The sequence below is a fragment of the Podarcis tiliguerta genome (genome assembly GCF_965153285.1).
Source record: "Podarcis tiliguerta genome assembly, chromosome: 16".
Taxonomy (NCBI): Eukaryota; Metazoa; Chordata; class Lepidosauria; order Squamata; family Lacertidae; genus Podarcis; species Podarcis tiliguerta.
This window is the reverse complement of record NC_139549.1, coordinates 8107492-8134162: the sequence shown is the minus strand read 5'-3', so window position 1 is coordinate 8134162 and position 26671 is coordinate 8107492. Positions and strand designations below refer to the sequence as shown.

Here is a 26671-nt window from a genome sequence, read left to right as displayed (position 1 = left end):
TTAGCAGCTAATCCGCTAATCCCTTAAACCTTTAATAGCCACTAATAGCGCTAATCCGCTAATCGGGTTGCTTCGCAAGACGAAAAAACCGCTAGACGAAGAGACTCGCGGAACGAATTAATTTCGTCTTGCGAGGCACCACTGTACTCTAAAAATGCTTGGACTAGGCTTTCTGCAACTTGGGTCTCCAGCAGTTTCCCCCAACTACAACTCCCATCATCCCTAGCTAGCAGGACCAAGTGGTCAGGGCTGATGGGAACTGTAGTCCAAAAAACAACTGGAGACACAAGTTTCGGAAACACTGGTTTAGACGGTGGCTGGAAGCAGCACTGGCAAGATGCCAGCCACCCACATCCACACCAAATACAGCGGTACCTCGGGTTACAGACGCTTCAGGTTACAGACTCCACTAATCCAGAAAAAGTACCTCGGGTTAAGAACTTTGCTTCAGGATGAGAACAGAAATTGTGCGCCAGTGGCGTAGCGGCAGCGGAAAGCCCCGTTAGCTAAAGTGGTACCTCAGGTTAAGAACAGTTTCAGGTGAAGAACGGACCTCCAGAACGGATTAAGTTCTTAACCCGAGGTACCACTGTACACTAGGACACTGTGTTGAAGAGTCACGGCTTCCCCGCAAAGAGTCCTGGAAGCTGTGGTTTGTTAAGGATGCTGAGAGTGGTTAGGAGATGCCCGCCCCCCCCATTCCCCTCCCAGAGGTGCACTTCCCAAAGTGGTTTAACAGATCCTGGGAACACTGCAACCGAGATATTGAAGATTATGCGGTTTAAGCCCATTAGTCAAAATGTTTGCATTTCTATGCAGGTAGATGTATACAGTGGTACCCCGCAAGACGAATGCCTCGCAAGACGGAAAACCCACTAGACAAAAGGGTTTTCCGTTTTTCTATGCGCTTCGCAGGACGAATTTCCCTATGGGCTTGCTTCGCAAGACGAAAATGTCTTGCGAGTCTTGAGATTTTTTTTCGCTCCCCACCCCCTTTTTCTAAGCCGCTAAACCGCTAATAGCCTTTTAGCAGCTAATCTGCTAATCCCTTAAACCTTTAATAGCCGCTAATAGCCTTTTAGCAGCTAACCCGCTAATCCCTTAAGCCTTTAATAGCAGCTAATAGCCGCTAAACCGCTAATAGCGCTAATCCGCTAAGCCGCTAATAGGGTTGCTTCGCAAGACGAAAAAACCGCTAGACGAAGAGACTCGCGGAATGGATTAATTTCGTCTTGCGAGGCACCACTGTAATTCCTGCAGTGAACATCTCAGTCAGACTGGTTTTGACTCAGCTCCCTGCCCTAGTCTGCTAACCAAAAGAGTCATCAAAGTTGGTGGCCGTCACTCCTGCGGCAGCATCTGGTCATGGGATGGCCATAGACTCAGAAACATAGAATTGTAGCATTGGAAGGAACTGCAAGTATCACCTTAGCCCAGGGTTTCCCAAACTAGGGTCTCCATCTATTTTTGAACTACAACTCCCCATCACCCCTGACTACTGGTCCTGCTAGCTAGGGATGATGGGAGCTGTAGTCCCAAGTCTGGGGTACCGTGATCTAGTCCAGCCCCTTGCAGTGCAGGAATCTTTCGTCCAACGAGGAGCTTGAACCCACAACCCTGAGATTAAGACTCTCGTGTTCTGCCGACTGAGCTATTCCAACAGCTTGAACAGAGGATTAGGCACAACCTTGGAAGATAAGGCTGTTGAGACGTTGTTGTTGTTGTTGTTGTTGTTGTTATTATCCTCCTCCTCCTCCTCCTCCTCATCCTCCAGACAGCCACTGTGAGAGCAGGATGCTGGCCATAGATGGACTTTGGCCTGGTCCACCAGTCCATGCTCTTCTTACATCTTGTTATTAAATATACCAAGAAAAAAGCACACCAAGAACTCAGGCCAATGTAAGTTTCAATAGTGGGAGTGGTTCCTACTTACAAGTCAAAAGTAGCAAAAACTAATCCATTCAAAAATACAGTGGTACCTCAGGTTACATACACTTCAGGCTACAGACGCTTCAGGTTACAGACTCTGCTAACCCAGAAATATTACCTCGGGTTAAGAACTTTGCTTCAGGATGAGAATAGAAATCGTGCTCTGGTGGTGCAGCGGCAGCAGGAGGCCCCATTAGCTAAAGTGGTGCTTCAGGCTAAGAACAGTTTCAGGTTAAGAACGGACCTCCAGAACGAATTAAGTTCTTAACCCGAGGTACCACTGTATGTATTCTGACAAGAATTACAAACTCTAACAGAGATTACAAACTCACACTCATAAACTCTAATCCATAATTGACTTCTGACTTCTGCTCTATGAGTCTCCATCTGCAAGCTGATAAATTATAAGGATCAACATTAATGTCAATTGAAAAAGAGAAAATCTTTGTAACGAATTATTGTGTTATACAGTGGTGCCTCGCGGTTTTTTCGTCTTGCGAAGCAAGCCCATTAGCGGATTAGCGCTATTAGCGCTATTGGCAGTTTAAGGGCTATTAACGGCTTTTTAAGGCTTAAGGGATTAGCGGTTTAGCTGCTAAAAGGCTTTTAGCAGCTTAGCGCTTCAGAAAAAGGGGTTGGGGAGCGGAAAAAAACCTCAAAAATTTTCGTCAATTTTCGTCTTGCGAAGCAAGCCCATAGGGAAATTCGTCTTGCGAAGCGCCTATGAAAATGGAAAACCCTTTCGTCTTGCGGGTTTTCCGTCTTGCGAGGCATTCGTCTTGCGGGGCACCACTGTACATATCTTTGAGTTTGAGTTTGTAATCTCTATTTGAGTTTGTAATTCTTGTCGGAATACATACTTTTGAATGGATTAGTTTTTGTTACTATTGACTAGTGACTTGTGAGTAGGGACCACTCCCACTATTGAAACTAACATTGGCCTGAGTTCTTGGTGTGCTTACTTCTTACATCTTGAGCACTGCCTCTTCTACTAAGAGAAGGGGCACTGCTCTCCCTTAGGGACAGTAGTAGTAGTAGTAGTAGTAGTAGTAATAATAATAATAATGTATTATTTATACCCTGCCCATCTGGCTGGGTTTCCCCAGCCGCTCCAGGAGGCTCCCAACAGAATATTAAAAGCACGATAAAGACATCAAACATTAAAACTTCCCCAAACAGGGCTGGCTTCAGAAGAAGCTGCCTTTTAGCAAAGCAGACAATTTTGCCTCTCTAACTCAGTATCACCCACGCTGAGAGGCTCTCCAGGGCTTCAGGCAGGGGGTCTCTCCCAGAGGATGCCATTGGGGTTCTTGAACCTGGGACCTTCTGGGCTCAAGTCAGTGCCGCTGAGCCGTGTTCCCCCCTTTCGCCCTCCTTGCTCTGGACGCGGATTGGGTCTGCCGCGGAGCCGCCCTCTTCCGAAGCCTCTCAAAGAATGCCTCTCCTAGCCCCCCTCGCAGGAAATTAGCTGCATGCCGAGCCCGTCCAGCTGTGCGCTGGAGACCCTTGGCTGCGTCGGGGTGACAGCCAGCTGATGAGTGTGCGAGGCGGCTGCCTCCTCCGCTCGGCTGGCTCTTGCTTTTAATTAAAGTTCCCTTCCCAAAGTATGGAGGGAGGGCCTTCTGCTCTCTCCCACCCCCCTTCCAGCTTTTTATCTTTCACCCAGACTTAAAAGCCTCCTGTCTCCTTGACATCTCCCTGCTGCTTGCCTCTTGCGCCCATCTCCGGAGCCTTACGCCGGCGGGGTCTGCTGGCGGGTGCTGATTTATTCATTGGCGTGACACATTTTCATCAGACTGCAGACTCTTTCCTTGTCAGTGACATGGGCCGTGTTGCTAGACGCTTGTGGGGTGTGTTTGGCGGCAAAAATAAGAATGGTTTACTGTCAAGTATAAGGAAGCCATGGGACGCGGGTGGCACTGTGGGTTAAACCACAGAGCCTAGGGCTTGCCGTGAGAAGGTCGGCGGTTCGAATCCCTGCGATGGGGTGAGCTCCTGTTGCTCGGTCCCTGCTCCTGCCAACCTAGCAGTTCGAAAGCATGAAGTGCAAGTAGATAAATAGGTACCACTCTGGCGGGAAGGTAAACGGCGTTTCCGGGAGCTGCTCTGGTTCGCCAGAAGCGGCTTAGTCATGCTGGCCACATGACCCGGAAGCTGTACGCCGGCTCCCTCGGCCAATAAAGCGAGATGAGCGCTGCAACCCCAGAGTCGTCCACGACTGGACCTAATGGTCAGGGGTCCCTTTACCTTTATAAGGAGGTCATCTGAGTCATTCTGCCCTGCATTGCCCCACTGGTTCTGCTGCCACCCCAGGTCCCTTTCAGGAGGACAGATTCCCAAAGGTGCCTTAGATCAGGTTTTAATTTGATAGGCACCTCCCCTTCTTCTTATTGGTCCTGCACCCTCCTTCAGCATTCTGCAACCTAGTGTCCTTTAGGTGTTGTTCTGGACTACAACTGCTGGCTGGGGCTGAGGGAGCCAAAAGGCCTGGAGGGCACCAGCTTGGGGACAGCTGAAATAAATGCATAGCATTTTCCTGTACCCTTCCATCTTCCCCCTCTGCCCATCTCCCCCTTTGCTGTGTTATTATATCAGCTGTCTCATTTGCAGTATATTATATGCCAAGCATCTGGGGCCTTAAGATTGGCAAGGGAGGCCCTGTGGGTGGCTGCGCCCGGCTGGCATTGACAGGTCCTTCTTGGCACCTTCTCGCTGTTTGTGAAATGCCTCCCAGGTTGGAACCATGAACTGGAGCCCTTCATGTTTTCAACATTTTGTTGCAGGTGTAACGCTATGAATATTGTATGACATCACAGTGATAAGAATTTGCCTGGGATTGGGCTGGAATGGAGTATCCTGGGAAAGGGCGTAGCTGGTTGGAACCCTGAACTGGAGCACTCCACATCACCAGCATTTTGTCACACTTGTGAATATCGTAATGTGGATAAGAAACTTGTTTGGGCTTGTAAGTTATCCTCCACTAGGGCCAGGGCCTTTTCACTGATGGCTCCAACCTGCTGGAATGCTCTGTCCCATGAGACTAGGGCCCTTCAGGATTTAACCTCCTTCTGTCGGGCCTGTAAGACAGAGCTATTCCGCCTGGCCTTTAATTTGAATTCAGCCTGATCTTTTATTTCCCTTCTCTCCCACCCTCCCCTTTATGAAGATCACCCACTCTGAGACCCCACAGCTAATTCTCCCCTGGCCTCCTCACTGGCCCAAGAAGGACCAATTCAGCCAGCTAGCCCTGGGGATTATCTAATTGATTTTTGATTTTTATTGTTATTCATGTTTTTATACTGTATTTTATGCTGCTTTTATAATTAAGTGTTTTAAATTTGTTGCTAGCTGCCCTGAGCCCGGTTTTTGAACCGGGAAGGGCAGGTTATAAATATTTTTCTTTATTATTGTTATTATTATTTATTATTATTGTAATGGAATGGCACATCCTGGCAAAGGGCTGACTGGCTAGCTGGCTGGGACCCTGAACAGGAGCACTGTTTTGTTGCAAGGGGCCAGAATTTGAGCCAGGATTCACCTGCAGAACGCCACTGGCTTTATATAGCCTTTTGCAGTTTTGGTGATAATAAGACACCCCAAACGGAGCACCTCTTATAAACCCCATCGGTTCCTAGGAAAAGAAATAGGAGGCCAAAATCTTGGGACCTTGGCACTAGCGTCTCTGTCCTTTCAAAACACGGGAGATAAGAGCACCTTCAAACATGGGCAGAGTGCTTTACCTAGCCCTGGAGGGGCTGGACCCTTTTGCAGTGACATCCCTTCCTCACCCTCGCCGCTGCCTTCCTCCTGCCCTCTGAAACGCCTTCTGTGATCCCCGTTTTGTGGCCCCAATTGTACCACGCGGCACCGGGTCAGGGGTTATTTCACCCCTCCTGCTCGCCGGCCAAGTGCGCCTTTTAACATTTGGAAAGCGCCAAAAGGCCAAGCCAGAGACCTCACCTGTTGCGAGCGTGAGGTTGCTGAGTGCTTTGCGAGTTCAATCGAAAGGGCGCTTTCAGGGGCCTCATTAGCCTCTCGGAGGGAGAACGCAGAGAGCAGATCCCTCTTTGCCTCTGCGGCGTGACATTTAGCAGCACAAATTAACATCCATGCAGAAGTGAGTTAACAGATGATTTCCTGGTTCCTCTCTCCCCTTCCCTCCCTTCTGCCAACCTCACAGGGCAAGAGGGAACAGGCAAGAGATCTCACGTCTCTTCCACCCCACCCATCTTGCGTCTGAATACCGTAAAACTTCGCAAGAAGCCTCACTATTCATTATTATTTTTATTATTGACTGGACTTGCTAGTTGCTTTTGAAAAATGAAACGTAAACTCATTTTACTGGCATTAAAACCAGTATAAAACTGAAACAAAACGAGAGCTCAAAACACGGATGGATGTAAAAAGGCTGTCTAATAAACCCCACAAAGCAGTTGCAGTATCTAAAACTCTCCCAAGATAAAGGCCAAAAACCTGGCTGAAAAGTAGTGTTACTGCTGGGCTCCTGAAAGTAGCCATTGATGGCACCAGGCAAGCCTCCCTGGGGAGAGCATTCCAAAGGCAGGGAGCCACCACCAAAAAGACCCTGTTCTCATGTCACCACACTCCAGACCTCCCATAGAGAAGGACCTCGGATGTTGGTTTCAGGGTCCGGGGTGGTGGGTCATGATCAGCTGATCTGCTCCAAGTCCTCCCAAATCTGAGCCTCTGAGCACTTTCCACCGCCTCCTTCCTCCCCCAATCCCTGCACCGCGCGCCCCCCAAATTTCTCCCACACCGCCTGCACTCCCCAAGCTCTGCCTTTGGCTCCCGAAACGTTTGCACGGCCATTCACAGGCTCCTCTTCCGCAAGCATCTCCTTGCCAGCTTTTGGCAGATTGAATCCCGGGGCTGGGGGGGGGTTGTTCTCTTGGAACTTGACGAGCGAGCAAAATTTGGACACGGGGAATATATTCTCTGCTTGTACATTTTGGACAAGCCGAGTCCCAGCTGATTTACGACCGTCCGACACACTTGGCCGTACTATTCGTGTATGTTCTGCATTATGTGTCGCCTGGAATTATTTTCATATGTCAGATGGTTGGGCTTGCGGTGCCATATAGAAACAGCGACCCCTTTCGCTGCTTTCTGGTTACTGATGCGTATATATGTCTATTCCTTTCCTCTGGTCGCCAGTGGCGGGGAGCAGCTCACCCCCAAAGCAACCAGTGCTTTGGCTATTCCCGATGTACCACCTTGGCTTCAGGCACTGTCTCCTTCTGTTGTTAGAGCACGGATGGAGGGCCTGTGGCCTCCCAGAGATGTTGGTGGACTACAACTCTCGTCACCCCTGACCAATTGGCCTTGCAGGCTGGGGAAAATGGAAGTTGGAGTCAAACAGCACCTGGATGGCGGCTACGGGTTCTTCATCCCGGCTCTAGGTAATAGAATATTACACCTCTATAAGCGCATTTCATACGTGATCCCTGATTGTTTGGGATGTGTGTCTGGAATAGGGCTGGAGAACCCATGACCCTCTGGAGGGCCTTGTGGACTGCAGTTCCCGTCAGCCCTGACCATTGGCTGCACTGGCTGTGGCTGATGGGAACTACAGTCCTGCTGGAGTCCGGCCAATGGGAGCTAGAGTCCTGCTGGAATCCGGCCAATAGGAGCTAGAGTCCCTCTGGAGTCCGGTCAGTGGGAGCTGGAGTCCTGCTGGAGTCAAACCAATGAGAGCTAGAGTCCCACCAGAGTCCTGCCAATGGAACTAGAGTCCCGCCAGAGTCCAACCAATGGGAGCTAGAGTCCCACTGGAGTCCAGCCAATGGGACTAGAGTCCCGCTGGAGTCCAACCAATGGGAGCTAGAGTCCCGTTGGAGTCCCACCAATGGGACTAGAGTCCCGCTGGAGTCCCACCAATGGGACTAGAGTCCCGCTGGAGTCCAACCAATGAGAGCTAGAGTCCCGCTGGAGTCCAGCCAATGGGAGCAGACCTTCTAAGATGCTGTAGGGCTCCTGCATGATGATGGTGATCAGGGTAATGTGAATCAGCCTTCAATGTGCCGAACCAGTTATCCGTTCAACCCAGTGCTGTTAACTGACCAGCAGCATCTCTCCAGGGAACTGCACTTGGCCCCTGGGATGGAGTCTCCCCACCCCTGTTTACAGAATCTGTATGCCATCCACCACCCACCCCAGAGCAGTTTCTTTTTAAGTTATATGCTGTGACTGCACTCTGTTCAGCTGACACATTCTCTCATCTCTCCCCTGCCCTCCTCCGTGGCCACAGTGTTACCGGGACCTGGTGCTGGTCAGCCGCGACGGGATGAGTGCCGTGTTGAACAAGATGAACCAGATTCTGATGGAGAAGTACCTGAAGCTGCAGGACACGTGCCGTACGCAGGTGGGCCATGCGCTATGCGCCGCATCTTGCTTATGCGCATTTTCTTTTCTCTGTGGGCCTCCGTACTTTAAAGAACCGGTGTGTGTGTGTGTGTGTGTGAAGCAGGAGCTGCGATCAGCCCGCTGTTTGTCTCAAGCCTGGAGTGCAGTGCTGCCAAAGGCGGCATTTTGAATTCTGCAACCTGAAGACCCAGATTCCGCAATCGGCACCACATCTGCAAATCTGCAAGCTGGGTTTCAGGGGCGTATGTAATGCGGTCTGCAGTTGCGGGTACTTCCTCCCTCCGGCCCCTTGCTCCCAAGCCCCAGTGCCAGAATTAGAATTTTTATATGGAAAAGGTGCATTGAGGCATACGGGGAAAATCAAGGGAAGTACGGTGCGGTAAGCTTGGGGGTGGGTCACGAAACACAAATTTGTGGTAGGTGGGCTTGGTGGCTGTGTTTGTAATCCAAACCTTCTACCCTGCTGCTAACCCCGGGAATCCCTGCATAGACACGATGCTATAACTTAAGTGGTGTTTGGGGTTCCCTCCGCAACCACAAGGACTAGAAACTTGCAGGATGTTGTTTTTTTAAAAAAATGAGAGAGCAGGGAAAAATCCCGATCGCGGGTTCTTCTGAAGGAACTATATTCTATGAGCAGCGAGTTGTTAGGAATCATAGAATCATAGAGTTGGAAGAGACCACAAGGGCCATCGAGTCCAACCCCCTGCCAAGCAGGAAACACCATCAGAGCACTCCTGACATATGGTTGTCAAGCCTCTGCTTAAAGACCTCCAAAGAAGGAGACTCCACCACACTCCTTGGCATCAAATTCCACTGTCAAGCAGCTCTTACTGTCAGGAAGTTCTTCCTAATGTTTAGGTGGAATCTTCTTTCTTGTAGTTTGGATCCATTGCTCCGTGTCCGCTTCTCTGGAGTAGCAGAAAACAACCTTTCTCCCTCCTCTATATGACATCCTTTTATATATTTGAACATGGCTATCATATCACCCCTTAACCTCCTCTTCTCCAGGCTAAACATGCCCAGCTCCCTTAGCCGTTCCTCATAAGGCATCGTTTCCAGGCCTTTGACCATTTTGGTTGCCCTCCTCTGGACACGTTCCCGTTTGTCAGTGTCCTTCTTGAACTGTGGTGCCCAGAACTGGACACAGTACTCCAGGTGAGGTCTGACCAGAGCAGAATACAGTGGCACTATTACTTCCCTTGATCTAGATGCTATACTCCTATTGATGCAGCCCAGAATTGCATTGGCTTTTTTAGCTGCCGCGTCACACTGTTGGCTCATGTCAACTTTGTTGTCAACCAAGACTCCTAGATCCTTTTCACATGTACTGCTCTCAAGCCAGGTGTCACCCATCTTGTATTTGTGCCTCTCATGGACCATGCCATCATCTGGCTGGCGCAAATGCTTGCATGCAATGCCTTTCTTCTGTCTGGACAAGGTGTCAAAGAGGTGGGAGAGGCTGGCTTTGCCCATGTCATTTGAAGGAGCCCTGAATTTTCTTTTCTCCCACGCTTTAGTTGGTTTGGCTGGTGCGAGAGATAGTGCGGAGCGGGATTCTGGGCATCGAAGGCGTCTGCATGACCTTCATGAAGCAGATCGCAGGTGAGTGCGTTGGGGGGGCAGTGTCGCTGGAGAAAATAGCCCCATAAAGCATCCCATAGGAGGTGGAGGAAGGCTGCGTTGATGGCTGCTAGCCTGAGTGAGTGCCTTTTCTCTATCAACCGTTCCCCATAAGCAGGGCCAGAGTTACCGTATTTTTCGCTCTATAAGACGCACCAGACCATAAGACGCACCTGGTTTTTGGAAGAGGAAAACAAGAAAAAAATATTCTGAGTCCCAGAAGGGCAGCCCTTCTCCCTCCACAAGGAAAAGCTCCCAAGGAAACGCTCCACACGGCTCTTTAAAGGGAGTGCTGAACAGAGCCTCCCGCCTGCATTCGCTCCATAATACGCACACACGTTTCCCCTTACTTTTTAGGAGGGGGAAAGTGCATCTTATAGAGCGAAAAATACGGTAGGTTTGATGAGGCCCTCGGCTACTGAAGGTAATGGGGCCCTTTATGTGTCCAGCTATCCTTTGTCAACAACAAATTGTCGCTGTTTTTTGCGTTGACTATTTGCTATATGGTAATTTATGGACCTCGTAGGTATCTAAAGCCATTCTCACATATCAAAATACGTATTTTATCAAAGTAATCGCTGAAGTGAAATACAATTAAGAAGAAGTATCCAGGGTTTTTTCCTTTTAATTTTTTTCGGGGGCTCCAAGAGAGTGGGGCCCTAAGCTATAGCTTGTTTAGCTTGTACGTAAATCCAACACTGCTCATAAGACTTGGTTTCTCATAAGGGAGCCAGTGTGGTGTAGTGGTTAAGAGCGGTAGTCTCGTAATCTGGTGAACCGGGTTCGATTCCCCGCTCCTCCACATGCAGCTGCTGGGTGACCTTGGGCCAGTCACACTTCTCTGAAGTCTCTCAGCCCCACTCACCTCACAGAGTGTTTGTTGTGGGGGAGGAAGGGAAAGGAGAATGTTAGCCGCTTTGAGACTCCTTCGGATAGTGATAAAGTGGTATATCAAATCCAAGCAACTCCTGCTCCTCCTCTTCTTCTTCTTCTTCTTCTTCTTCTCTGGCAGAGGTAGAAATGCTTCTGAGTACCAGTTGCTGGAAACTGCCGCAGGGGGAGAGCTCTTGGGGGCGTCCCATTGTGGCGTCTGGTTGGCCACTGTGAAAACAGGAAGCTGGGCTGGATGCAACCAATATGACTAATTTCTTAAGTTGCCCAGTCCTCATCAAGCAATCAGGCCATTCTGAGTAGCCTCTTGAGCATCACTGCCCCCGGCCCCATCCTTAAGCTATTGTTTTTCCTGCTGCCTGTGTCTAATGAAGGGAGCATATTGTGGAAGTCGCTGTTTGCCTATGGTAATACTGGCATGTTCCAAATGAACCGCCTGTCATGTTGAGCTGAGGTGCCGAAGGTCCAGGTTGCCAACAGCTACAGGGAGAGCACTGGTTTAATTGGGTACAGCCGCCTTAAACCGGAGCCAGGCAGGGCCAGGAGAGAGGGAGGGGTGGTTGATGGCAGGAGGGTTGCCCTTTTCAGGTAACGAGGGACGAAATGAGTTGCTCAATTAGCAGCAAGGTATATTGGAGCAGCTCTCTCTAAGCGGGATTGCAGTGGGCGCAGAGTTTCTTTATTCCGCATGTTTTGATTACGCCCAATTTAAAAAATCCCTGGTGTGTTTTAGGGTCATTTTATTTTATTTTTGTAGAGAACAACCATTACTCGGGAACATTATTCTGTAATTATATATCCTTTTAAAAAAGGAAGAGTTTGGTAATGCAGCTGCCTTAAATTGTTCATGTGCCATTGCAGATATAGAACGTTGTCCAATTTAATAAAACAGATTTATCCCTAAGCCATTTTTTATGCAATTATGGGACACCTGTTTTTGTTTTTAAAAGATGCAATAACTTTTCCAATAACTCTTGGAAGATTTCCTTTTCACTTTACATTAAAGTGTGTGTAAATATTACGCACGTAGGATTTATCTTCTGTTTTTAAAGCTATAAAGAAGTCTTGTCGCCAGAGATGAGTTTGTATGTAGCAGGACTGAGGAACCAGGGGGTCCTCCAGCTGTGGCTGGACTATAACTCCCATCAGCCCCAGCTTGCACAGCCTACGATTAGGGATGATGGGACTTGTAGTTTGGCAGCATCTGGAGGGTAACAGGTCCCCCAACCCTATCCTGGTCACACCTCCCAGCCAATCAGGGATCTCTCATTAAATTGCAGTAATAGGATTACTCTTGGCCAAACAATCCTCATCTCTCCGCCCCACCAGTTCCTTCCCTACCAAATCAGGTATGGTCTTGATAGGGATCTCGAGAACTTCTGGCACACTTTTGTGCCGGGCTGACATCAGGAATTTGCCGCAGTGGAAAATCTGTCGTTTTGTTTTTTTAACCGCCAGCATCTGCAATGTGGAGTTGGGCCTGTATGAGCTCAGAGCTTGCCAGCTCCCGCCCCCCCCCCCTCGCCCGAAGGACAGGCTCTAAAAGCTATTTGTTTTTTGGGGGGGGGCAGGAAGGACAAAACCATAGTGGACCAGCAAACTACTGTCTTTCTCCTTTGTTTGGCACCTGTGCCAAGTGTTTGCAGACTTCTAACTTACACGAAACTTCTTTTCCTAAGGTACTTCTGCCGCCCCCTCACCCTGATAAGGTTTTTTCTTCTTCTTTTTACGAGGATTCGGTTGCCATGACTACATCTTTTGAGGGGGCCCCCCTCCCACTCCCCTTCTCAAGGACAGGCATCCAAGAATCGCTCAGCCTGACTTTTTAAAGAGTACTCTGGTGGAGAAAGGAATTTGCCCCGCAATCGCTCAAAGTAACCAGGAATTTACAAGCCTCGGGGGTCTTTGTTAGCTAGCTTGCATGACAGCCTGACCTTGGGTGCCCCTAGTCTAGAGTTGGGGGGCCCCTGCGGCCCTCCAGATCTTACTGGACTCCATCATCCCTAGCCGTTACCCGTGCCAGGGGTGGGGTGTGGGGTCTGATGGAAATTGGAGCCCGATAACACCTGGTGCGGGATGTGGGTGGCGCTGTGGGTTAAACCACAGAACCTAGGACTTGCTGATTGGCGGTTCGAAACCCCACGACGGGGTGAGCTCCCGTTGCTCGGTCCCTGCTCCTGCCAACCTAGCAGTTCAAAAGCACGTCAAAGTGCAAGTAGATAAATAGGTGCCACTTCAGCGGGAAGGTAAATGGCGTTTCCGGGCGCTGCTCTGGTTCGCCAGAAGCGGCTTAGTCATGCTGGCCACATGACCCGGAAGCTGTACGCCGGCTCCCTCGGCCAATAAAGCAAGATGAGCGCCGCAACCCCAGAGTCGGTCACGACTGGACCTAATGGTCAGGGGTCCCTTTACCTTTACCTTTAACACCTGGTGGGGGAGCTGAGTTAGGGGAGGGTGCCCTGGCCAAATAGCCCTCCTTGCTGTCTTCTGGCTGGCATCACGGGTGGAGAAAGCCTTGCTTGTTGTGCTCAGGCCTTGCTTTCAAAGGTCAAAATTCGGTGTAAATATCCCTTCCGCTGAGCATCTCTCACTCCTCCATTTGGCAGGCCGAGATGACCTTCCGCTTGCTCCCCAATTTTGGCCTCACTGAGCCAGGCCGCTGTGATTTAATTTGGGTCCCTCAGCGCTGCATCAATAATCAATACCAGCTGCTGGAAGCTGCAGGAGGGGAGAGCTCTCTTGTACTTGGGGCCTGCCCTGATTGGTTTCCCTAATGGGCCATTGGCCTGATCTTGGGGTTTGCAGTCAAATTTATGGGGGAGAAGGCGGTCAGTGGCTACTGGCACTTTCTCCACGTTTGAAGGTAGTAAATGCATCTGAATAAAGTCATAGAGTTGGAAGGGACCCTGAGGGTCATCTAAGTCCAACGCCCTGCAATGCCAGAATATGCAGCTGTCCCATGCAGGGATCAAACCTACAACCTTGACGTTAATCAGCACCACGCTCTACTCAACTGAGCTGGAAACTGCTGGTGTTCTTCTGTTGCGCTCAGGTCTTCCCTGCAGGCTCTTACAGAAGAGGTACCTGGCTGGCTGCTGCGAGAACAGGCAGGCCATTGGCCTGATCCTGCAGGCTCTTTTTACATCCTTATGGGTTACAGGGAGGGAGGGCTCTTGTCTTCACGCCCTGCCTGTTCACCTCCTAGAGGAATCTTGAGTGGTTGGTGTCAAAGGCTTTTGACCTGATCTGGAACGGTTCTTCCAATGTCCGTTTGATCATTGGTTTCCAGAAAGTACCTGAGCTATCCCATTGAGCAAAGGAGGACAGGGTTCTCCTAGGGTGGGTGGGTTTATCGGTGTACTGGGCAAAAACAACAGCAGCAAAAAGTTTGATTAGCTGAAAGGTATCAGGGGGCAGTTTTGAGCAAACGTTATGCTGGAGGAAAGTGCAATCCACAGTCTAAACCGGCTTCCTCCCAACCTTCAGGTCACCTGTTTGTCTCTTTGCAGGCGGAGACGTAACGGCGAAGAATATCTGGTTGGCGGAAAACATCCTCGATATGCTTACTGAGCAGAGGTATGTATGCCTGGTTAGTCGGCCATCGCTGGCAGCCAGGGGTCATTGCCTGCTCACAATAGAGCAAACGGACGGCGCTTGCCTAAACTTGCTCCAAAGGCTTGTTCAGGTGGATTGCCTGGCTAGTAGGTTTGTTTTGCCTTTCAAGGGCTGGGTTCAGCCGTGTCTGACCTTGTCCAGTGTGGAGTCTGAAGTTTGTTTTCACGCTGCTGAGCCTTGCCAGGGCTGACTTCCCCTGTGACCAAGATGAAGAGAGCCCCGAAGCAGCCCTGCATAGAGATCGCACAATTCATGGGGCATGGCTTTCTGCTGGGCCTTATTGCTAGGAGCGATGAATATTTATTGCCTTGGTACGAACCCGGCCACCTTCTCCAGACACCCTCTGCAACAGGCTTGAGTCACCGAGGCTGATCTGACTTTGTTTACACCGAGTCTCGGTTGCCCACGCCGTTCCTTTTCTCCAGCCCCTTTTTCTTTGCACTGATGCATCCCGAGTGCACCTGTCATAATATTTCAATGCGCGGTTCCCCCTCTTAAGGATGGCATGTGTTGTAGCTGCAATGTCTCTTTGAAATTGCTTATTGCTGTGGTGAACAATCAAGTTGTTAAAGCGTTTTACTTCACGGGGGACGGACGGACACATAAAGAGTTTTTCAAGTGTGCTTATTTCCCTTTGGCAAGAAACAGTTTGCTTCCAGCTGCGTTGCCCCACAGTGCCATCTAGTGCGCTCTTCGGAGAGCGAGCACATTTTCCGTGGCTGGAAGAGCCACGGGGCTGTAAATCATTGCTTTCTGCCTGCTGGTTCTTGCCTAGGCAGTCTTTACCTAGTAGTTCGTCTTGTTTGTTTTCTGCAATGCCTTACCTGACACAGATTCCTGACAACCCTCATCTTAGGCTTAACACACACAGGGTCAAGTTTCTAGCCCACTTGAAGGCTTCCTTGGTCTTTGCCAAAAGAAGTCCAAATTCTGTGCTCAGAGGAACTTTGCACTTGCAACAGTCTCTCCTGCCTCCCATTTGTTGGGCACATTTGGAATTTATGTTGGCAAGGAGGAAAGAGGAATGGGCTGTAGCAAAACTCTGGGCAAGATTGTGTTTTTTGGCCTGTGACTGCCTAGTGGCATCTCGCATACAGAGTCAGGCACCCTGAGTGGTCCAGCAGTTAAGCAAGTGTTTAGCCCTTACGATGGTAGAGTTGGTGGACTTTTGGTCTGACCGAACAGGAGTCTTCTTATCTCCTTACGAGAGAAGTTTTGAAGATTTAGCAGGAGGACCTGTGGCTTCCAAAGGGCTGCTGCCAGTCAGAGTGGACATACTGGGTTCAATAGGAACACACAATGCTGCTGTTTGTCTCCAAGATGAAATACAGGGAGCCGTACAGATGGCTGGGATGCCATCTTCATCGCTCTTGAAAGAGAATTGGACAAATCCATGGAGGGGGCTGAGACTGTCAGTGGCTGCTGGCCACAATGGCTGTGTTCTCCACTGTCAGAGGCAATATGCCTCTGAACACTAGTTGCTGGGAATCACAAGGGGTGTGGCCTGGGGAAAGGGGGTGTGGCTAAGGAGGGCGTGAAGCAAGGCAAGCCAGGGGCGTGGCTTGGGGAGAGTTGCTGCATTTACACCCCTCACCTGAGAGCCTGGGATTCCCCAGCCCTGCCTTCAAAGAACGTCACCTTCCCAGTTTCTCCTGCGGCTTGTACTGGGCTGTGGGGGATTGATAGGGGCAGAGCCTGGGACATTCCAAGGAGGGGAAGGCTACTCCTCAAAAGCTGAATGCCCCCCACATGGGGGGCTTTGTGCCACAGCAGAAAAGGCCCTACCCAAAGTCCCAGGCCCTCACTGGCAGTGTTGCTCAGGAGTTAACGACGAACGAGGAAACAGGCCCATTTCCCCAGGGGCACTGTTTCTCAAACTTGGGTCCACAGCTGTTGTTGGACTACTACTCCCATCATCCATAGCTAGCAGGACCAGTGGTCAGGGATGATGGGAGTTGTAGTCCAACAACAGCCGGGGACCCAAGTTTGAGAAGCACTGCTCTAGGGGGTGGTTCCTGGCCTGGGAATTTCAAGGATTGAGGAGAAAACTCAACTGAGGTCGGCAGAATGGAAAGCAAGGTTTTAATTAAGCAGCATAGTTGTTGCTGTTTTTTAATGTGAAACCCAAACCCTCCCGCTTTGGCTGCTTTAATTGGGAGCAGAAGGTGTTGCTGCTCAAGCATCCGGATCAGGGGGTGAGCCAAGCCCACCACGTCGCACGTTGGCCCTTTCTGGCACTCGGTGGCGTAACGAGCCCTGAGCTGCCTCTAGAGCACCCTCAAACCTTTCCTCTGCGTCATCTGCCAGATCAATTACTCCCGAGCTCGGGCTGGAGGGCAGTGCCATGCACAGACCCCCTGGCATTGGCTGCCCCCTCCTTTGACACTCCTGCCCTTTCGCTGCTGCCGTTGTGCTGCACATCCAGTAAATAGATTGGAAGCCCTTTTGCTCCACAAATACCTTCCGAGATCTTTTAAAAAGCATAACTAAAACAGATCTCTGCTTAGTAGCCGTGCTAGGGTCAGGATGAGGCATGTTTGTGGGGGCAGGATAATCTGACCATGTTGTTGTTTAGTCGTTTAGTTGTGTCCGACTCTTCATGACCCCCTGGACCAGAGCACGCCAGGCACTCCTGTCTTCCACTGCCTCCCGCAGTTTGGCCAAACTCATGCTGGTAGCTTCAACAACACTGTCCCACCATCTCGTCCTCTGTCGTCCCCTTCTCCTTGTGCCCTCCATCCTTCCCAACATTAGAGTCTTCTCTTCTCATGAGGTGGCCAAAGTATTGGCGCCTCAGCTCCAGGATCTGTCCTTCCAGTGAGCGCTCAGGGCTGATTTCCTTCAGAATGCATCGGTTTGATCTTCTTGCAGATCTGACCATGGAGGGCATCAAAGCCTCCCTTCTCTCTCCACCCCCCCAGTCTGAAATCTTAATTCAGGCTTCCTCCCAGGTTCTTAAGATTTGCCACCTTCAGCAACCAAATACCCGTTACTGGAAACTGCAGGAGGGGAAGAGGGCTCTTGTGATCGGATCCTGCTTGCGGGTTTTTTGCAGGCATTCGCTTGGCCTCTGTCAAAACAGAACAGAACCTCCATGTCCTAAGGCAGTCTACCTCTCAATGCTAGATACTGGAGACAAACAACAGGGCTCTTGCCTGGGGGCCTTCCTGGGAGAATCTGACTGGCCGCTGTGAGAACAGGATGCCGGGCCTGATCCCGCGGGGCTACTTGTACATGTTCTCAACGCCCACACTGGTTCTGAGCGGTCGGAAGGGCCGGCGTTTGCGCCGGGTTGCAGCGTGGAACTAAATGCTCCCTTCTTTGCAGGGAGTGGGTTCTGAAGAGCGCCATGCTGATTGCCATGTCCGTGTACACCTACCTCCGCCTGATCGTTGACCACCATGGCTCGCCTCCCCTGCACGCCCTGAGGCAGAAGGAGGTGGAATTCTGCATCTCCCTTCTCCGCGACCGGGTAAGGGAATCTGGGAGGTGTTTAGCTGCCTGAAGGCGTGTGGGCGGGTGCCATCTCGCGGAGGAAGGCACTTGAGGGACAAGTGACAGCCGCTTTCCAGACAGCCTCCTTTGTCGCCGCAGACACACTCGGCCCCCACTCTCCTTGTCTTCTCTGTGGGGGCCGACTTTGAAAGAACGCAGCCCATTGTGATTCCCGCCCGGATGAGCTTCTCTCTTCGCGTTTTGTGCCTTTGCTGCTTGTTCCTCTTAAGGAGCTGAAAGCCCAACCAATCAGGGATCACACATTAAAACGCACTTAACAGAAGAGTGAAGGGACGTGGGTGGCGCTGTGGGTTAAACCACAGAGCCCAGGACTTACCGATCAGAAGGTCGGCGGTTCGAATTCCCGTGACGGGGTGAGCTCCTGTTGCTCAGTCCCTGTTCCTGCCAACCTAGCAGTTTGAAAGCACGTCAAAGTGCAAGTAGATAAATAGGTACCGCTCCAGCGGGAATGTAAACTGCGTTTCCGTGCACTGCTCTGGTTCGCCAGAAGCGGCTTAGTCATGCTGGCCACATGACCTGGAAGCTGTACGCCGGCTCCCTCGGCCAATAAAGCGAGATGAGCGCCGCAACCCCAGAGTCGGCCATGACTGGACCTAATGGTCAGGGGTCCCTTTACCTTTACCTAACAGAAGAGAATTGCAGCCCTTCAAATCTTGCGGGCCTTCAACACCAAGCAGCCCTGGCCAGCATAGCCGATGGTCAGGGGTGATGGGATTTGGAGTCGAGTGACATCTGAAGGGCCACAGGTTCCCCATCCTAGTCCAAACCCCTGCCCGCAGCGACACAGGCGACACAGTACAACAATATCCCTGTTGAGCTCTGGTTCTAGCAACATCTGGAGGGGCCGCAGGTTGCCCACCCTTGTTTTTACAACCCTTGCAGGAAAGTCAAGGGGGGAGGAGTAGTTCCATGCTTTGCTTTGGAGTTGTGGGGCAGCTGCAGGAAAGGCCCTGCAGTCGGGGAGAGCAAGTTATGCTCGCAAATTGCCAGAAGCAAAGCCAGGAATCTGATCTGACTCTCCAGTGCTGCTAGCGATAATAGTAGTGTTCATGATTGCACCCCTGTTGCTGGCGGCCATTGAATGCAGTTGCATGCCTGTTGCTGGCAGCCATGAATTCCAATCACCGTTTGCGATGGTGTTGACGGCCAGAGTTAGAAAAGACTCAGCCTTGGCCATTGAGCTTTGAGAAGTCCACCTTTTGAGTCTCCCTCCCAGGTCGTGATCGAGGGTCAGGCTCAGAATTTATAGTGCTGCCTGTTTGTTTGTACAACAGCAACCATTTCTTTTTTTAAATTTATTTTATCTTTTTAATGCGGCAGCCGACCTTGCTTGTCACCCTGCCTCTTCAGAACCTGCTATCTTCAAAGCGGGGCAAGACCATCTGCCCGAGGAAAGGCCTTTTCAGCCGACGGGTGGGATGAATCATCCCTTTTTTTGGGCTTTGCCAGGGTTTTAGGAACTGAATGTTCCCCAAAGCGCACACTCTGTCCGTATCCCTGTGCCTGAGAACAATAATGACTCCCCCCCTTCTCCTCCCTCTTCCTTCCTACCCCAAGTTTATGGATTGCCTTATGATTGGCCGAGATCTGGTGAGGCTTCTGCAGAACGTTGCTAGGATACCCGAGTTTGAACAGCTCTGGAAGGACATTATCCACAACCCACAGGTGCTGAGCCCCCAGTTCACAGGTAGGTGATGAAGTTCCGGAACGCTATGGACTAGCTCCTTCCAGAGGCTGAGTGCTTTTTTAAAATTTCCCTGTTATTTGTCAACAGTGGGTTGAATCCAATGTCTGTCCTGCCTGTGGTAGTCCCTTTGAAATAGATGAGCATGACTAGCTCAGGTCTGGTGGGTCTACTCTTGAGTAGAACATAGTTGGATCCAACCCGGTGTATCTGTGCCGACCCGTAACCAAAGTTCTCTGCTGCCCACTGTGCCTTGTTCTGGAAAAGGAGCCCCTTCTAATTTTGAGGGGTTAGCAAATTTATGTATTTGTTCCACAAAATTTATGTACCATTTGATTGTAAGGGGGGGACGACAACCCTCAAAGAGGTTTTGAAAAAGAGTAAGGAGGAAGGGATGCGGGTGGCGCTGTGGGTTAAACCACAGAGCCTAGGACTTGCCGATCAGAAGGTTGGCGGTTCGAATCCCCGCGAGGGGGTGAGCTCCCGTTGCTCGGTCCCTGCTCCTGCCAACCTATCAGTTCGAAAGCACATCAAAGTGCAAGTAGATAAATAGGTACCACTCTGATGGGAAGGTAAACGGCGTTTCCATGCGCTGCTCTGGTTCGCCAGAAGCGGCTTAGTCATGCTGGCCACATGTCCCGGAAGCTGTATGCCGGCTCCCTCGGCCAGTAAAGCGAGATGAGCGCCGCAACCCCAGAGTCATCTGCGACTGGACCTAAAGGTCAGGGCCCCCTTTATCTTTAAGGAGGAAGAAGCTGACAGGCAGTGCCACCCCCTGGAGAATCACAGAAACGTAGAGTTGGAAGGGAAGCAAAATGTCATCTGGTCCAACCCCCCCTCACCCCCCCCTCAATGCAGAAATCAACAGCTGAAGGATCCCTGCCTCCAGGATGGGAGCTGGCAGTGAGGCCTAGTGGGTTGGCCTCAACTGGGCAGGGGACATACAGCTTTTTGGTCTGGCAGATCAGAGTTCGGTGCATCTTTGCTGCGCTTCGAAGAGAAGATTCCTCCACCCGAGAGAGAAGGCAATTTAGGCTGCTCCTCCCTTCCGCCTCCTGTGGCTGCGGAGAACCTCTTAATCAGCGCCCCAAGGGCCGTCAGTTACCTCTAGCAACCACCCGCCCCTGGCTGCCTTTCGGCCTGATTCCAGGCAAATTAAGATGCAAAGCCCTTAGCAGCACTCTCTGAATTGCGCCTCTGGGGGGCTTCTTCGAAGGGCCATATTCAAGACATTCTAGAAGGGGTTGACCCGTGGGAGATCTCACGCCACGTTCCTCCCGATGGGTGGTTTTTGTTTCTTTCCCCACGGGAAGCGTTTTAACTAAGCAAGTTTTTAAAGGGGAGGCGGCTGTCCGTCATCCAAGGAGCTCCTTCCCACATGGCCCTCTGTCGACAAGCAGAATGGTTTCAATACCACCGGTTCGGCTTTGAAGCACGCAGAACTTTTCCCCTGCTCTCGACAGCCCTCCCGATGGGGTGGCAGGCCCACGTCAAGCCTTGAACGAAACACGGCGCTCCCTTGGACCGGGAGAACTGGGTTTGCAGATTTTGACCCTAACGTGTCGGCTCGGGTCAACTCCCACGGTTTATGTATCGAGCCGGGTGGGAAACGGAGGCGAGCGAAAGACCCTCGTACGAAGGCAAGCGAGGAGGAGAAAGCCATGCATAAAACGATGCGCACTGAGGAGAAAGCGGATAAGGATAGACTTTTCTTCCTTGCCATCACTGGGATCCATTGGGGTCATCCAAGGAAACTGGTGGAAGATTCAGGGTAGACGAAAGGAATAACAATAATAAGAAATTTTATTTATACCCCGCCCTCCCCAGCCAAGACCGGGCTCAGGGTGGCTAACAACCAATAATAAAAACAAGTTGATTAAAATACAATTTAAAAAGCAAGATGAAAATACAACATTAAAACATTAGGATGCAGCCTCTTCACAAGAGGAGAAAGGAAAGAGGGGGAGAGAATCAAACTGATTCTAAGCCAAAGGCCAGGTGGAACAACTCTGTCTTACAGGAAAGCGTTGGCACAAAGTTAAACTGTGGAATTTGCAACTTTAAACCTGGTTTAGTGATGGCCACCGATTTTGATGTCTTTAAAAGACAAAGCTCATGGAGGATGAAGCGATCAACGGCTGCTAGACATGATGACTATAGTGGAACTCTTGGGGCCTCTGAAGACCAGTCGCTGGGGATCACAAGTGGCTGGGCACTGTGGAAGCAAGAGGCTGGCTGGATCAGTCTTTGGTCTGATCCTGCGGGGCTCTTCTTATGAGCTTATGACCTGTGTTCTGGGGCTGATCCTTGCGTGTAAAGATGCGTCCCTCACTGTACGAGACGCCTGCTGATTTAGTAGCTTTTGTGGCTGGCAGTGTGCCGTAAATCTAATTTCCCTTTTTTTCCTTTCTCTCTCCCCCCACTCCCCCTTCCTGCCTTCCCCAACGCAGGCGTTTTGCAACTCTTGCAGTCTCGGACTTCGCGCAAGTTCCTGGCTTGCCGCCTAACGCCCGACATGGAGACCAAGCTGCTCTTCATGACCTCCCGGGTAACACCTTTTTTTGTTGTTGGTTGCACTTTTGGGTATGCAAGCCTCCCGAAACAGTTTACATCCACCCATTATTATTGCTATTTAACACTTACAGAGCAGGGGAAGATCTCAAAAGGGCACCATAGTGCCCACGGGTGCCACTCTGTCAACCCCTGGCCTTATGTGGTTACCACGAATTCCGTCCCCTCTTATTTCCCTTCCCATCTTCACCCCAGCTGAGTTCATGCGGCTTGATGCTTATAGGACAGCCACTACAGAGCAGTATAGCTCAGTTCCGGAGCACCTCTTTTGCAAGCAGAGAGTCTCAGATTCAAATCCCTGGCATCTGTGGTTAAAAGGGGCTTAGGCAGCAGGCGAGGTAGAAGCCAGTCAGAGTAGTAGTAGTAGTAATAATAATAATAATACTAATAATACTAATAATAATAATAATAATAATAATAATAATTTTTATTTATACCCCGCCCTCCCCAGCCAAGGCCGGGCTCAGAGCGGCTTACAAGCAATAATAAAAACAAGTTGAATGACTACAACTTAAAAACAAAATTAAAATACAATATTGAAACATTAAAATATTAAAATGTAGCCTCGTCGCAGGAGGAGAAGGAAAAGAAAAAAGAAAGAGAGGGAGGGAATCAAATTGGCTCCAAGCCAGGCAGAACAACTCTGTCTTACAGGCCCTGCAGAAAGAAATCAGATCCTTCAGGGCCCTACTCTCATGAGGCAGAGCGTTCCACCAGGCTGGAGCCAGTGTTGAAAAGGCCCTGGCTCTGGTTGAAGCTAATTTAACTTCCTTAGGGCCCGGGACCACTAGGGTGTTGCTATTTATGGACCTTGAGGCTCTCCGTGGGGCATACCGGGAGAGGCGGTCCCGTAGGTACGAGGGTCCTAGGCCATGAAGGGCTTTAAAGGTCAAAAGCAGCACCTTAAATCTGACCCTGTACTCCACCGGGAGCCAGTGCAGCTTGAAAAGCACTGGGTGAATATGCTCCCATGGCAGAGATCCCGAGTAGACAAATAGTAGGCTAAATGGACTAATGGTCTGAGTCAGTATATGGCAGCTTCCTAAAGGCTGCTAATCATCCGCTTCCCCATCTACAGACACCAAAGGCAGTTCTGCTGTTGCGTTCACACCGACCAACCAAAAACAGTTGTTTCCAAGCACTACAGAGAATAAAGCAGGGCTGGACATACACTGTTTTTCCAGGGAATGGCTGCAAAATTCCATTTTCCAATAGGCTGTGTGTGGTTTGTTTGTTTTTTAAATCAAATTCAAACTTTGTGCAAGTTTCTTTTTTTTTAATAATAATATTTATTAATTTTCCACAAACACAAAAATTACAACAACAAAAGAATCAAATACAACAAAATAAAAAAGGGGGAAAGGGGGAAAAGGCAAAAACCCAAGTATACATATAGAAAGGAAAGAAAAGGAAAAAAAAAAAAACCAGAGAAAAACCCACACCCTCCCACCAACACACACACAAAAAAAGAGCCAAAAACAAAAACATTCAGAAAAATAAATTTCAATTTTTCAGATTCTATTTTTCAATAACTTATTTCCTCGGCCTCCTCCCACCTCCCTTTTTGTATTCCACTCCCTTTGTGCAAGTTTCTAGCCCTTATGGCTGGGCACTATTCATGGAATTGTGTGGGTTATGCCTGGTGAAAAACCAGGAAACGTAGAAGGATGCCTGAATTAAGAGTTCAGGGGTTGATGGGCCCAAAGGCATGGCACCTCCCAACCTCCCTCTCTCCCTCGCCTCCCTCCAGGTGCGCTTTGGCCAGCAGAAACGCTACCAAGACTGGTTCCAGCGGCAGTACCTCTCCACCCCGGACAGCCAGTCCCTGCGCTGCGACCTCATCCGCTACATCTGCGGGGTGGTCCACCCGTCCAACGAGGTGCTGAGCTCCGACATCCTCCCTCGCTGGGCCATCATTGGCTGGCTGCTCACCACCTGCACGGTAAGGCACTGGGACGAGAGCGCAGGCAACACCGGAGGGTTTCCTCCCAGGTTTTGCAGGCAGAGCTCCGTCGAACCGGAAGAGCTGCGTGTGGGTGTTTGTGAACATTCTGCATCACCCAGAGAGCACCTGTCGGCTGCCTTGCTGTCCCCAGCATCCTGTTCCCACAGTGGCCACCCAGGTAGCCCCAGTGGGAAACCCTCAAGCCACCAACCTAGACGTCTCCGAAAGACGATTAGACAAATTCGTGGATGGAAGGGCTATTGATGACTATTGACTATGCTCTGCCACCACAGTTGGAGACAACAGCACTTCTGAATACCAGTTACTGGAAACCACAGGTGGAAAGAGCTGCTCTTAAGCTTGAATCATGCTTGCATGTTTCCCATCGCGCCATCCGCTTGGCCACTGTGAGAACAGCGTGCTGGACTAGATGGGCCCTTTTGGGCCTGATCCTGCAAGGCTGGGTTGTCCCACCCACTCTGGGAGACTTCCAACACATATAAAAAACAGAATAAAGCCCCAGACGTTAAAAACTTCCCAATACAGAGCTGCCTTCAGATGTCTTCTAAAAGTTGTATAGGTGTTTATTTCCTGGACATCTGATGGCAGGGCATTCCAAAGGGAGGGTGCCACTACCAAGAAGGCCCTCTGCCTGGTTCCCTGTAACCTCACTTCTCGCAGCGAGGGAACTGGCAGAAGGCCCTCGGAGCTGGACCTCAGTGTCTGGGCTGAACGATGAGGGTGGAGATGCTCCTTCAGGTATAGAGGTCCGAGGCCATTGATAGCCTTAACAATGGCAAGAATAGACCTAGTGCTACTCAGAGTAGACCCATTGAAATTAATGGACCTGCTTAGCTTAGGCCCATTGAATTTAATGGATCTACTCTGATTAAAATGTGATTAGCTACAATCCAACACCGCTATTTTTTCTAAAACAACATACATTACTCGGACACCAAACCCTCCTAGCTCTTCTTCAGAATCTCATTCCTCAAGGTGCTCTGGCCGTGATGCCCCAGGAATCGTTTCTGGATCCTACTGCTAGTTTCTATAATCTCCCTGTTCTTTTAAAATGAGGTTTGTGTCTGGGAAGCCAAGAACAACACCGTCGAGACCAGCTGCTGCTGCTGCAAAAAAAAATGTGGTGATAATAATCACAGCAATAATAGATTTCCAAGAAATTCAAGAGTGGGTATTTTTAGCTCTCCAAATCCAACCTGTGTTATTTATTTGCTTTAACGCAGCAGAGTTGTCTAACCTGGGCCTAACACCTTACAAGGGCTGCATTGATACCTGGGATGGGCTCCAGCTGCAAATGCATCTCTGCCCTCACCTGAACGAGCCAGTTTCCATTCAGGGTACACCAGGAAAGCCCTCCTGGGTTAGACCAGAGGCCCATCTATCTAGTCCAGTGTCCTGTTCTCACTGCAGCAAGCCAAGTGCCCAAATGCAATATTTTCCAGTTAACTAAGTGCTGTGGAAGGGACGCAGGTGGCGCTGTGGGTTAAACCACAGAGCCTAGGACTTGCCGATCAGAAGGTCGGCGGTTTGAATCCCTGCGACGGGGTGAGCTCCCGTTGCTCGGTCCCTGCTCCTGCCAACCTAGCAGTTCGAAAGCACGTCAAAGTGCAAGTAGATAAATAGGTACCGCTCCGGCGGGAAGGTAAACGGCGTTTCCGTGCGCTGCTCTGGTTCGCCAGAAACAGCTTAGTCGTGCTGGCCACATGACCCGGAAGCTGTACACCGGCTCCCTTGGCCAATAAAGCGAGATGAGCGCCGCAGCCCCAGAGTCGGTCACGACTGGACCTAATGGTCAGGGGTCCCTTTACCTTTACCTAAGTGCTGTGGACCCCCCCTACTTTTGAAAACGTTGATATCTCTGCGGTAGTTTTCGTTACGTCGACGGTGCCGCCATACCCTTCAACATTTCCCAGAGCATAACTGGGACATGCGTCTTCCGGGCCTTGCTCTCGCACAAGTCACGTGACCCGCACAAGAGCACAGTGCATTTGGGGGCACCACGATCTCTCATGTTTTGGGGGAGACCCCCCAAAAACAGGATGTTCCAGGCAGTTGATGGGTGTGTGTTGCCCCTGTGGTCTGAGGACCACCAGTTCAAAAGCACTGCCCCTAGTGCGAAGCTCACCAGCAGGAGCCAAACGCAAGGATGCCTTTCGTTCCGGTCGTTCCCACAACCGGCATTCATGGCCACAACACCGCCTCTGGCAGTGGAGGTAGAAGATAGCCATTGTGGCCTGTAGCCGTTGGCAGCGTTGCCCTCCATGAAGCCGTCCGAGTTGATAGCCATTGCCACCTCCTGCGGGCGAGGCGAGGGGAGAGACGTGGCCATCACCTGGCTCTGCCGGTGGCAGATCTGTTGTCCTCCCCCCTCGTTCGCTCACTCTCACACACGCACGCATTAACATTCCCAGCCCCTCTGACTCTGCCGCTTAATTGCCACTGGCTTCCCAGCTAATTAAGGTCTGCAGCCTGGCTTGACTCTCCGACAACGC

At 50.6% G+C, this 26671-nt stretch overlaps 1 protein-coding gene across 3 annotated transcripts in view; it reads left to right on the top strand.

Annotated features, from left to right (window-relative positions):
* INTS3 (integrator complex subunit 3) overlaps window positions 1-26671 on the top strand; it is a 95681-nt gene that overhangs the window by 19713 nt on the left and 49297 nt on the right. For 2 of the 3 annotated variants that reach the window (XM_083416503.1, XM_083416504.1), the window contains exons 4-10: window positions 8198-8311; window positions 9834-9918; window positions 14337-14403; window positions 17770-17914; window positions 19516-19645; window positions 22093-22190; window positions 23964-24155. In XM_083416503.1, the coding sequence (XP_083272629.1) occupies window positions 8198-8311; window positions 9834-9918; window positions 14337-14403; window positions 17770-17914; window positions 19516-19645; window positions 22093-22190; window positions 23964-24155 (831 nt within the window). Of the gene's footprint in view, window positions 1-7197; window positions 7350-8197; window positions 8312-9833; window positions 9919-14336; window positions 14404-17769; window positions 17915-19515; window positions 19646-22092; window positions 22191-23963; window positions 24156-26671 lie in introns of all 3 variants that reach the window. The other variant, XM_083416505.1, reaches the window with a different exon arrangement.